This window comes from Momordica charantia (genome assembly GCF_013281855.1).
Source record: "Momordica charantia cultivar OHB3-1 chromosome 5 unlocalized genomic scaffold, Mcharantia_2.0 BLBB01000005.1, whole genome shotgun sequence".
In the NCBI taxonomy this organism is placed as follows: Eukaryota; Viridiplantae; Streptophyta; class Magnoliopsida; order Cucurbitales; family Cucurbitaceae; genus Momordica; species Momordica charantia.
Window position 1 is genome coordinate 1815420 of NW_028275163.1, and position 12399 is coordinate 1827818.

Here is a 12399-nt window from a genome sequence, read left to right on the forward strand (position 1 = left end):
TGAGGTACAAATGGATAAGGATGATAAAAGGCAAAATAATAAAAGTGATTACAAAAATATAAAATATAACAATACAAATACTCTAACATAATAAAAGTGATTACAAAAATATAAAATATAATAATACAAATACTCTAACATAATAAAAGTGATTACAAAAATATAAAATATAATAATACAAATACTCTAACAGTTGGTAAATAATTTATTAAACATTAACATTGAAATTTAAATGATTTGTATCTATAACAAAGGTTTAGGAATTTTTTTTGGAAACCTATTAGAATTTTTTTATTGAATTATATATCTGACACAACTTTAAAAGTGGACCAAAATTAAAACTTATAAGTTAAGTTATATTTTTTTTTGAAAATTGAAGAACTATAGTTGAAATATATGAATCAAAATCAAAGATTTAGCAAAAATACAGAGACTCAAACCATATATCAAACAGGAGTTTTTACTGAGTGCCACATTTTTTAAATATGTCCATGTGTTTTGAACTTGCAATTAGTAATGTTTTTTACTAAAAAAAATGTAAATTAGTAATGTTAAAAAATGTCCCTAAATAAGTTAATTTACACTTAAATATTTTAATTGCCAAAATTGGATAATACAATTATATTTGATTGCGCATTTTCTTTCTTTTTGTTTTATATACATTGGAGACTTTATAAACATTAACACGCGGATCTTTTGAAATTTTGTGGGTAAATTTAAAATAAATGAGAAAAACAAGTGTATACTACAAAAAGGTGTTTTATTCTCACATATTGCTATATTTGAAAAAAGTTATAATTTTTAAATGTTACTTTTTAGTATAATATGTGAGACTAAGATTCAAATTCATGTAACTATTTGAGCTCTGAATTAAAAATTATAATTTTTAAACTTTATCATAAAATTACCATATTAGAAATTAGAATATCGGTTTATTTATCGTGTCCGGTCGATAGCAACGGCGTCCCCCCTCGGCGCTGTCTCAAAATTACCATGAACTCCGCCGTAGACGATCTCTTCCCCCGACCCGCGAAACAGTACTATATAATCTTCCGAGTCTAAACATCGATTCGAAGTTTGGAGCCAAAAATGGCCGCGGCAACATTCGCGAGAAGAATAGGTACGGCTATTAAGGAAACAGCAATCGGAAACCGGACATCCGGCGGATGGTACGATCCTCACATGGCGGCCGCTTCTCGTGCCGTCGCCGAACGAATTCCACTGGTTGATTTTGTTCTTGAGGTCAGAGATGCTAGGGTATGCTTGCTTCTACTATTGTTTATTCGCTCTCATTGTATGTTGTTTGATTTGGCATCGGGACGCCATGTGTTCGTTGAAATGTCGGTTCCTATTGAGTTCACTTTTTAGTTTCAGTTCTTTTCGGAAACCTGGATTTATTTATTCTTTTGCGTGGTGATTCGCTTCGTTTTCGATAGAAGAATGTAGAACAGTGAAGTTGTATTGTAAATAAGGACTGCGTTATTATTATGAAGGAGAGAAAGAATCACTTAAAATGTTTGTTTATTTCTCTCCGTGTTATTGCTTTTTTTTTTTTTTTCCTTCAGATTCCAGTGTCATCTGAATATGAAATCATGAAAAATCATTCACCATCCTCGAAACGAATCATTGTAATGAACAAGGTGGACCTGGCGGATCGGTCACAGACAGAGGTTCTGAACTTTTCTAACTTCTATGTTCTTCGGCATAGAAATCACTTGTGAGCTTTTACTGTTGGAGTTACTTTCAACTCAAGTCATTCGGGATTTCGCAGGTCAATGTAGCTTATGTGATTCGTTACTGAAGTCTGTCTCGTAGTTTTTTGATTAAATATGACAATGACAAGTTTGTGGGATATTTTGAAAGGATAAGAGCAGAAGATACGCATAGAATATCTATGGGCCAGAATTTATTTTCTCCCCTTGTTATGGTCAATGATCGCACAGGAGTTCCGTAATTTTCCATTTTTACGATTTTCGCACACGGAAGAGTTTTTTACTTCAATTTTTCCCCTTTTGGTTTAAGTTGGATACCTGGCCACCTTCTTTGATCTTGCAATTATCTGTTGATAGAAATACTAATTGTTTTTCTTATATGTAAAAAAGGAATTTGATTATATGGAATCGGATTAGTACTTTAGCTATCAATTTACATTAATCCATCAGTACATATAACATTTTGTGAATTTATTTTTGCTTTTACAATTTAAACCATATTCGAAATGATTTTTCAGTCTGTTTCCATTGTTTCACACTTCTATACTGCATTCTGTTAACAGGTTTGGACAAAGTATTTTGAAGATCACAATTGCGTTTCTTATGGCGTTAATGCCCATAATAAGGATAACATTAGGGAGGTAAAGAACTACGCGATGAACTAAAGATGCGATGTTTATGTGTTCTTTTTTTATTTTTGCTATCTTGTTTGATCTACTCTTATTCCTTTTTCTTTGGCTTAGGAATGCTGGTGATAGTAATTGTTAGATGTCTTGTTGATATATATGTTTATTCTCCCAGCTTGTTTCAAGGAAAATTTTAAGTGTAATGTCAATTAAATGTAATTTATATACAAAAACTTCCCCACATTTCAATTGTCAGTTGATACTTTCTTATCATGGGACAATCCAATAGTTGTTTATTCTTTTGAGCTGGCCTTAGTTGTTCATGTTCTTGATGTAATAGTAATTGGTGGATGGTTCACAGTTTCTGAACTTTCTACAAGCTAGAGTGAGAGAACTGAAGAAGAGTGGTCATTCTAGTCATGCCACAACAATGATGCTGGTTGGAATTCCAAATGTTGGTAAGTCGGCCCTTGCCAACTCTCTGCACCAAATTGGGAGAATTAGTGCTGCAGGTACATCTCTTAAATCCCACAGAATTTGAATTTTCTAGAGAAGTTGATACTGGAATTATTTGGATGAATGATGATTGTTATTTATATGATAACAAAAAATTGCTACATGTGACATTTTGAAGAACTGCTCACCTCACAGAAAAAGGGAAGTTGAAGCATGCTGTGGTGAGTCCAGAGCCTGGTGAAACAAAAAATATCAGCAGCTTGAAGGTCTGTCGCTTTTCTCCTCAACAATGTATTAGGTGGTGAACTTTTCTTACTGATTTGAGGTTACTGCGTTACCTGCTTAGGTGTTTATCAAATTCTTATATTGGTATATTTTGAATTGAACAAGGCTTAAACAAGAGTAGAGGAAACTGAACCACAATAAATCTGTTATTTGATTTTATAATAGTGGGCAGCAAAGAAAAGATCTCTCATTAAGCTATGGGCACGAATATCATGTATCCTTTTTGGAAGCAAAGATAATATGTCTACTTTTGCTTTGTATAAGCTTTTGAATTTTATCTTTAAGTTTCTTTGTATTACAGATAGCTAGTCATCCCAATATTTATGTGTTGGACACCCCAGGCATTTTGCCTCCCAAGATTCTCAATATCGAGGTCTGTTCCAAGCTTGCTTTAACAGGTACAATATTATGTAGCCAACTTATCCATCTTCCTTGAGTAAACTATTTAAGTTGGTGAATTAGATACTGAAACACGCATACGAAGTGATAAATTTACTTGTGTGTGTGTGTGTGTGTTTTTTTTTCTCCTTTCTCCTGGTTGTAGCACTAGTGCTATTTCAGAGACAGTGGAAATGATCAAGAATCTTGAAACTATCAACTTTTTTGTTTTGCCTCCAAACTGTAGGAGCTATTAGAGACATCTTAGTTGGGGAAAGAGTAATTGTACAGTACCTTTTAACTATTCTCAACTCAAGTGATAAATATAAGAAGTGGGCAAGTTTGTCTGCCACCAACTGTGACAGCTCGTTGGAGTGTTCAACTTGCTCAAATTCAGAGAGTCAGAAAAGGGGGTACCCCTCTGATCACACGCAGGTATGCATTATATGGTTATTTTTTTCTTCCCAAAAGCATTATGTATGTATACTGAACAGTGAACCCAATTCATGCAGGTTTATTTTGCAATCAAAGTCTTTGTAGATGTCTTTAGGTTTCACATTATTCTCCATCTATTATTAGAGAGGGGACACATGGTTGATTCCTTACTAAAATAGTTTATTAATATATAATTTTTGAGGACACATGGTCGATTCCTTACTAAAATATTTATTTATATATAATTTTTGAGGTAATCTCTCACATTGGTGATATGCTTACTAACCAAAGTAACTGGTAAGTGGAAAAGTTAAGTGCTTTTTCAAATGTTACCTCGGGTACGCGCGATACTTTCTAGTTCCTTGCCAATGCAAGATTGGTCCAAATACAGTAGTTGATCACTCTTCTTGTCTGTTATTATCTTTGGATGTGTTGGTTTGTAGTTTACACTTTACAACTCAGCCTTTGGACGTAAAACTGACGCTGAGAGAGACTTGAGAATGCAGTGCTCCTTATATTTTCAGCGACACTAGGCTTAAGAACATACTACATTATATTCATCTCAAGTTTATGGAACTGTTGTTAGTAAAAGACCACTGGGCTGAAAATGATAGATTTGGTTGTGTTTGCAGGACTTTATTGTAAACGATGTTCGTAGGATTCTCTTCGAAACTATATCATCTTTTGATGGTAAAACGGAGGATGAAAAGGACATGGGAAACTTTATTGAGGTACAATTGCTTGCTCTGCACAAAGCTTTGCACGTTCCTATGGATTCTAGCAATGATGCTTCTACCAAGGTTGCTTCTAAACTTTTGAATCTTTATCGTACCGGGAGGCTTGGTCGTTACACACTTGATTCTGTACCTGTTAATTCCTAGTTTACAAAACCTTGTAAGATTATGCTGCTTGATATAGTTTCTTTTCAGCCTCCACATTCATTACATTACACAATCGGCGGCACATTCTCTGTACATAAAATTGGTAAAAAGATGGAACGGACAGGTAAAAAACACTAAAAAACTTTTCTTGTCATGGAAGTTTCGAGGAAACGTCCTGAAATTCCATCAACTTTTTTTTTTTTTTTCCGAGTTTGATATTGTTGAAAATTCTGATCTTGGCTTGATAGAGCTCTCATGCTATGCTAGGGAGACAAATTTCTCATTGAATAAAATTCTTTTTTTCTTTGAAGTATAAATGAAAGATAATCATCAGATAGGTTCGAAGAGCAATTCTCAAAGTCACAACAAAAGCCTTAAACATATTGACTTGAGCTAGTTTGATGTTAATCTTTTTATTACATATATTCCTCTTGGATTCCTCTTGGAAAGTAGATCCTTCAGTGTCATGTTTGTTTTTCTTCATTTTCATTTTATATTTATGTTGGGTTATCTTCATTAGAAATTCTACATCATATTAAAGTCAAGATTGTGAAAGTAAAAAATGTCATTCCCATTTTTGATTCTCTTATAGGGGAGAAAAAGGGAGGGAGGGAGTTCGGAGGTATTTACTCATTATTTAAATACTAAAAAGGGCAAGAAACCATGTTTGTTCTGAGCCATTTACTTTAATTAAATAACAAAAACCATGTCTTTTCCTATTTCCTTATATTATGCCTTCATTTTAGACATTAATTGATCAACTGCATCACTTTGAGGGAAAGAAAATGTTAGTGTCCAAATTCTTCAAACACTGCTAAATAGAAGTCCAATTACCCATTCCTTGTTCCCAATTCCTATTTCCTATGAGTTGAAAATTGATAATTTCTTTATCATCTTTCAAAAAATACGGAAGACATTTTCAAATATAATTAATGTTAGTCAAATATTGCTGTTTCCTTCACGGTTGTGCATTATGAATCATGATTTTGATTGCTGTGCCAAAGACAGTTTCATTCCCTTCTTATCTGTGCTAAATTATGCTATGTTATTTAGGTTTAAATAAAATTATTTTGGTCCATCTACTTTTAACTTTGGTTCATTTTAGTTTTTTTATTTTTAAAACGTGTATTTTGTTATTTCTACTTCTAATTTTTGTTCTGTACTTTTAAAAAGTTATTATTTTGAAAGCACGCAAATCAAAATGAACCATTATACTTGTATTGCTATTTAAACATTGAAATTGCTGTTGATGAGACCAGAGAGGCAGAAGGAAATGTGAGCTCTTTTCCATTTTGATGTTGATGAGACTTCCTCTGTTCTTTTCCACAACCTTCAGAGTAAGTGAACTTCCAATCATTTCCATTTATTTATTATTTTAATTCCTCCAATCTCTTGACTTTTTATGCTCAACTTTCCCCAAGGATCAGGATAGCATATTTTTCTCATTAATTCCTTGTTTTACTAAAAATAATGGACTCAAAGTTAGATAATAAGATAGAGACATCTCATTCTTTGACCATAATTTAAAATGACACATTCATGGCCGAGGAAGTTTAGTTCAACATTGTTTTTGAAATTTTGATATAGGTATATGCTGTGTTCTTCACATGACATAAGATAGAGTAGGAAAAAAGGGGAAACAAAATTAAATCTAATCATATGATTGAAAAATATATTGATATTTAGGATGAAATGGTACCACATAACCCAATGATTCTTCTTTTTTCTAATTTATTAGATAGCTTTGCTTGAATTTTGGTGCTCTAGTGGATTAATTATGTAGTTTCTTTAAATATTGGGTTAACCATCACTCTCTAGGCATCATGAACTGAGGAATAATCATCTTTGACTTTAATCTGTTTTATTATGAAATCTTCTCCCACATACATAAGCTTGATCTAGCAAATGTTTTGGTAACTTAACAATAATTTTGAAGACCTCTTCATTATGTTTGAGTGTGTCAGATGTGTTTACTTTTTCAATATTATTTATTTGTAGTTTTTTTTTGGTTGGCTAAATAGGTTGAACCTCTAACGTTTCGGAAGGCAAATAATATCTTACATGTTGAACCATGCTCATGTCAAACTCATATAATAAACTTATATATGTATGTAGAGAGGTGTAGGCTAATATAGATGAAAATAAAATTTGAGCCAACATGAGTTTAGTTTAGTGATAATTGACATATATCTCTGATAATGAGATTATGAGTTTGAATTTTCCACCCCCACTTGTTGTACTAAAATAAATAAATAAATAAATAAATAAATAAATAAATATATATATATATATGAAAATAAAATTTGAGAAATTGACCTAAAGAATAAAAACAATAGTTTTAAAGTTAAATAAATTACTTTTCTCTATGTATTTAAATTAGGGGGTGGGGGACAACCTAATGAGATTTAAAAAAAAATTATTTATATTTGTTTAGTCCGATAATTAAAATGACCAGAAAGAAAAGATTAGAAAAAACAGGGAGAGAAAGAGGCATCGACTTTCGTTTGAACCTCAAGAAAAGAAACATTATTATTTTAGTAGTATTTTTCTTTTGATAAATTAAATTATTAAATTATTTAGACTGATTCAGAAATGAAACGAAGAGGAAATAGAGTCTGCAAGGCAGCTCAACTGTCCAGAAGAGATTAATGAAAAAAGTATTTTCCCACATTTTTGGGTTTGAACTTTGAATGAATAAATATTAATTTTCCAATAATGAAAATGGAAACACGTATAAAAGTCGGTTACGCCCAGCAAGTCTTTCGGATCTATTTCAATTTACGATACATGCCCCTTCTCCAAAAGTCAACTACCTTACCTTTCCTTCACTTTTGCTTCTTGGTCCATGTAGTTTGCTATATTTTCACACTCGCCCAACGCTTTCCATTTTCTTTTCTTTTGACCCATTTTTCAAATTTTGGATTTTTTTGGTTTTATTCAGTATAATAATATGGGTGATGATGGTTAAAACGAACCTAAATCAGCAGTAATTAATATATATTTTCAATCAAGAGGTTGTGAGTTGGATCTCCACCCTTAAAAAAATAGGAGGTGTGGATTTAAACTTTCAATCTTAAGAGAACGAGTGAGTGAATGTTTAATTATTGAGTCATGTTTATTTTTTTTTTCGAGTTTGAAAATTGCAAGATGTGAGATCAAATTCTAACTTTTAAAAGGGTAATTAGTGTATTATTCATCAAGCTATGTTCGAATTGACTGTTAAAATTTAGATTTGAACCTACGAATTTTAAGAGAGATTACTAATGTTTTAATCGGTGATGATCGTAGATATTTTACTAGGGTGAATTTGTGTTACTCTTCGATGAAAATGAAACTTTTTGAAGTATAGGGGTCAGTTGAAATTAAGAGAAAGTATAAGTACTGAGAGTTCAATTTAGCTATAATTTTGAAACTTTTGGTGGGAAGTTTTTGACTAAAATAATTGGGCTCATTTGCCTAACATGAATGAAATGCAACCAATAAAAGATCTGCCAATGCCCTACTTGTGATGCATGCAACTTATGCATTGGGGTTGAGTTGGTTCAACTGCAAATTAGTTGAATTACAAAATTACCCAATGACCCATATGGTCAATTTTCATTTTTGTTATAATTTGATGGAGATGGTGTTTTTTTTTGGTATGTTCATTCCAATTCCAATTCATTGCCTTGCTGGTCTTTTATTCTTTGGCATTGGCAACATACAATATCATAAGGGAAAAAAATTGAATTTTATTGATTAGAATGGCTTATATATTATATAATTTGACAAAGTAATTGTTGAATGCTACTTTTTTAGGTCTACTTTTTGAGATTGTTCACTAACTTTTACAAATTAGAGATTAACAAATCAAATTCAGACGCCGGAGTTTCTAATTTCCTTCAAGTCCAAACTATTATAGTTGTAATCAAATACAGTAACTTGCTCGATCAAATTTCTAAAAAGAAAAAGAGTCCTTAAACAGTTTTATGAATTTAAAATACTATTTTTATAAGTTATGAAGTTAAATATTGGAGACTGAAACGCACTTTGCATAATTGCATTTCTGTCTGTCTGTGGGTCAGAAAGAGGAAACCAAAAAACCCAAGGGGGCCAAATTGCAAATACCAAGAAATTGAATTTGTTTCAAAATACATATACGTTTCGTTTTGCTTCCCATTTATTACATAACAGCTTGCAGACCCACCGATTTCATTTGACTTTCAATATTTCCAAAAAAAAAAAAAAAATTAATTTCAAATTTCATTTTTCGCATTTAAAATTCTCAGAACGCTTTTTGACGTCACGTTGCTCTCACTCACACACAGCTCCCTTATAAAATCCTCCGTCTCTGTCGCCAATGGAGGGTTTCACAGATCGATCTTCACTCCGATCATCAATGGATTCCGATTTCCCTCCCCTTTTCCGGTGCCCTATTTCCATGGAGCTCATGGAGGATCCCGTCACCGTCTCCACCGGCGTCACCTACGAGAGAAAAAGCATCGAAAAATGGCTCTTCACTTACAACAAGAAAACCTGCCCGGCGACCATGCAGACTCTCGCCGCCGGCGACTGCGTCGGCGATCTCGTCATCACTCCTAATCTCACCCTCAAACGCCTCATTCTCGCTTGGAAGATCGGAGATTCGTCGCCGGCGCTCAACGAAGTTCGTCTGCTACTTGAGACCGTTGAGTCTTCTCCGTTCAAGGTGAGTTCGTTGAGGAAACTGAAATCGATGATCGGTACGAGCGATGAGGCAAAATCGGAATTCATCCGATCGAACGGGATCGGAATTGCAGTGAACGTCGTCGTTCAGATTCTCGTCGATTGCTCTGATTTTTCGACGTTCGAAGCATGTGAGGAGGCCATGGGAGTGTTGAGCCAGCTCTCAGTTTCCGATGAAGACAAACTGTTCGACGAAATGTCGAAGAGAGAATTTACGAAATCGATAGCCATTGTTCTTCAAAGAGGAACCGCAGAAGGGCGATTTTACGCCGTCAAGATCCTCCGAAACGTAGCGTTTAACACCAATTACAATTGGAATTCTGTTCTGGAAGAACAGGGGATCGATTTCTTCAAGCCATTATTGGAGCTGGTATCCGACGAATTTGCGACAAAAGCAAGTTCGTGCGCATTAGATGTGATGATAGAGATTCTAAGGTCATCGAAGAGGAGCCGAGTGAAGGCGATCGAGGCCGGCGCCGTGTGGGTTCTGATCGAGCTGTTGCCGGAGTCCGGCCGGTCGAAGTGCGAGAGAATGCTGCAGATTCTGCAGATTCTGTGCGAGTGCGCGGAGGGGAGGGCGGCAATGGTGGAGCACGGGATGGGAATCGCGGCGGTGACGAAGAAGATTTTGAATGTCTCTAATGGGGCAACCAAATTGGGGGTGAAGATTTTGCTGTGGATTTGTAGTTTTCACCCCAAGGAGAGGGTGGTGGAGGAGATGGTGGCTTGTGGGGCGGTGAAGAAGTTGCTGATGATACTGCATATGGACGGCGGCGGCGGCGGTGGTGGTGGTGGCCGGAGTTCGACGAAGGAGAAGGTGATAAAGATCTTGAAGATTCATGGTGGCAAATGGAGGAGGAGCCCCTGTTTTCCTTGTGAGTTGAAGGATTATTTGAAGTTTGTGAATGATGATTGATTAAATATTATTTTTTCTAAGTAAAAGAAGTCAATATATACAATAGAGGGAAAAATAAAGGGTTTATTTTTGCACATTTTTGCTCAATTTTAATTGGGTTTTGAAATATATGGTAATTCAAAAGGGTGGTTTGTTATATAGGATGAAGGATGGTTAATTTTTGTTTTTGGGTTTTGAGTTTTATTTTTATATATGTTTTAAGGTTAGCTTTACAATCATTGAAGTTTTGTTGTAGTAAAGGTGAGTTCTTTGGGTTAACTTTACCATCATTGAAGTTTTCTTGAACTTTTTTTTATGATCTTTTGGTTTTCTGATTTAATAAAGTTAATTTTATTTAGTTAGTCACTTCTTAACAGAGAAATTTTGAAATCTTAGAGGGATTTTAAAATATAAATTCAATTCAAAATTGTGAATCACTTTTTTATTTTTAATATTTTTAAAAATGATTTTAAGAGATCTTAGGAAAAACTTTTAAGAAAACATTATTAGACAAGTTTAAACACACCCATTATATTGTAGAACAAGGGGGCAAGATACCAACTCAAGCCTGTAAAAGTCGTGTGTTCGAACTCCGATTTCTAAGAGTGTTCATTGGTCGGTTGGCATTAGTTTGGCACTATAATCGACCAACCTTTTATGTTTTTTCACTTTTGTCGACCGACTAAAATGTTGATTAGTTTCTGTTTTTATACATATATATATCTTTTACCTTTTCTAAAACACAAAGAAACAACGTCAAGAAAGAGAATTTCTCAAACGACAAATGGTGAGAGTGAAGAGAACAAGTGACGGATCAAAAACAGATCTTAGAGACACTAAGAAGATAAAGCATATCTGAGGACACCGAAGAAAGTGAGATGGAGATAGAGGTACATGCATTGCGTTAAGAGCAAAAGAGAGGGGTACATTGAGAGATAAAGTGAACGAGGAGGGTGGGTATTAAATTGTGAGTCGATAGGTTGATTTCCCACAGGTCTAGATGGACCGACTGACTGACTAGTCAGTTTTTAATATAAAAAATCGACTATCGACCGACTGGCTTCGATTTGGTCGGTTTCGATCGGTTCGCTCGACTTTTTAGCTATACATGAATACCTCTACCCACTCTCCACATGTTGTACTAAAAAAAGGGACAATATATTTAAACCTAACTTTATAGAGGTAACAAATATATTGACCAATTTAGCTACGTCGTATAAATCCATTAACTAAAGAATTTATCATTTATTTTACCTTAAACAATTATCACCGTTTGATCAGAAAAATGATCAACCCTACGAACGTCGGATCGGCTAGGATGAGTTGGATAGAGAGCTTCAAATGTCGCGTAGAAGACCTGCAAAACAGAGTAAGAACTCTGATGCTAAAGTCAGCAAATTTCCAAATCAACTTGAGAGAGAGAGAGAATTGGGTTGTTCGCGTAACTCAAAATGAACGGAATGATTCTATTTATAGGCGAAGACCCCGACAGCGTTCCCCACAAGGCCTAAACGGTTTTTTAAGGTTACCGTGAGACGCGGCGTGTTGTCGTCGAATTTGTCGGAGATGATACCGAACTGAGGTAAGCTAATCGGTTCAACCAATGATATTGGAATGCGATTATCAACAGAATTGTTCGGCTCGGCCACCGAAAGGGTTTGGCTTGGGCAAATGGATAAGCCGAGATGTGCATACTTGGGTTAATCTCGGGATCTATGAGCCACGTGTCACCTTCCACGCCCAGTCATCTCCTGCCACGTGTATGTTGAAATCTACCTCCAACAATCACTTATTCACATCTATAATGCAATTCAATACCACAGAATTTTTAGTTAATGTTATATTTGACTAACAAACAATATGTAAATATAAAATTAATTTTTTTTCTTCAAGTATGGGTAAAGGCATTGGTCCAAACATAATTTAATAGATAAGAGACATTTATTACAATTTTAAATATCATGGTTTTGATCGGACTCCTAAACTTTTAAACTGAAAAAAGAAGTCAAAACGAATCTAGCTCAGCA

At 34.4% G+C, this 12399-nt stretch overlaps 2 protein-coding genes across 2 annotated transcripts; both read left to right on the top strand.

Annotated features, from left to right (window-relative positions):
- The first annotated feature begins 943 nt into the window (after positions 1–943).
- LOC111015994 (P-loop containing nucleoside triphosphate hydrolases superfamily protein) lies at positions 944–6990 on the top strand. The gene is made up of 9 exons (XM_022291215.2): positions 944–1257; positions 1566–1670; positions 2276–2353; positions 2700–2850; positions 2990–3060; positions 3381–3477; positions 3705–3892; positions 4525–6110; positions 6795–6990. The coding sequence occupies exons 1-8, from the start codon at positions 1090–1092 to the stop codon at positions 4771–4773; spliced, it is 1107 nt and encodes a 368-aa protein (XP_022146907.1). The 5' UTR covers positions 944–1089; the 3' UTR covers positions 4774–6110; positions 6795–6990.
- Positions 5969–10639, top strand: LOC111016000 (E3 ubiquitin-protein ligase PUB23-like). The gene is made up of 2 exons (XM_022291223.2): positions 5969–6110; positions 9081–10639. Exon 2 carries the CDS (start codon positions 9113–9115, stop codon positions 10391–10393), a length of 1281 nt encoding a protein of 426 aa, XP_022146915.1. The 5' UTR covers positions 5969–6110; positions 9081–9112; the 3' UTR covers positions 10394–10639.
- Positions 10640–12399: the final 1760 nt, after the last annotated feature.

Coding starts and splice junctions, on each gene's coding strand:
- LOC111015994 (XM_022291215.2), top strand. CDS start 1,090: ATGGCCGCGGCAACATTCGCGAGAAGAATAGGTACGGCTATTAAGGAA. Junction 1,258..1,565: donor TTGAGGTCAGAGATGCTAGG/GTATGCTTGCTT, acceptor TTTTTCCTTCAG/ATTCCAGTGTCATCTGAATA. Junction 1,671..2,275: donor CGGATCGGTCACAGACAGAG/GTTCTGAACTTT, acceptor TTCTGTTAACAG/GTTTGGACAAAGTATTTTGA.
- LOC111016000 (XM_022291223.2), top strand. CDS start 9,113: ATGGAGGGTTTCACAGATCGATCTTCACTCCGATCATCAATGGATTCC.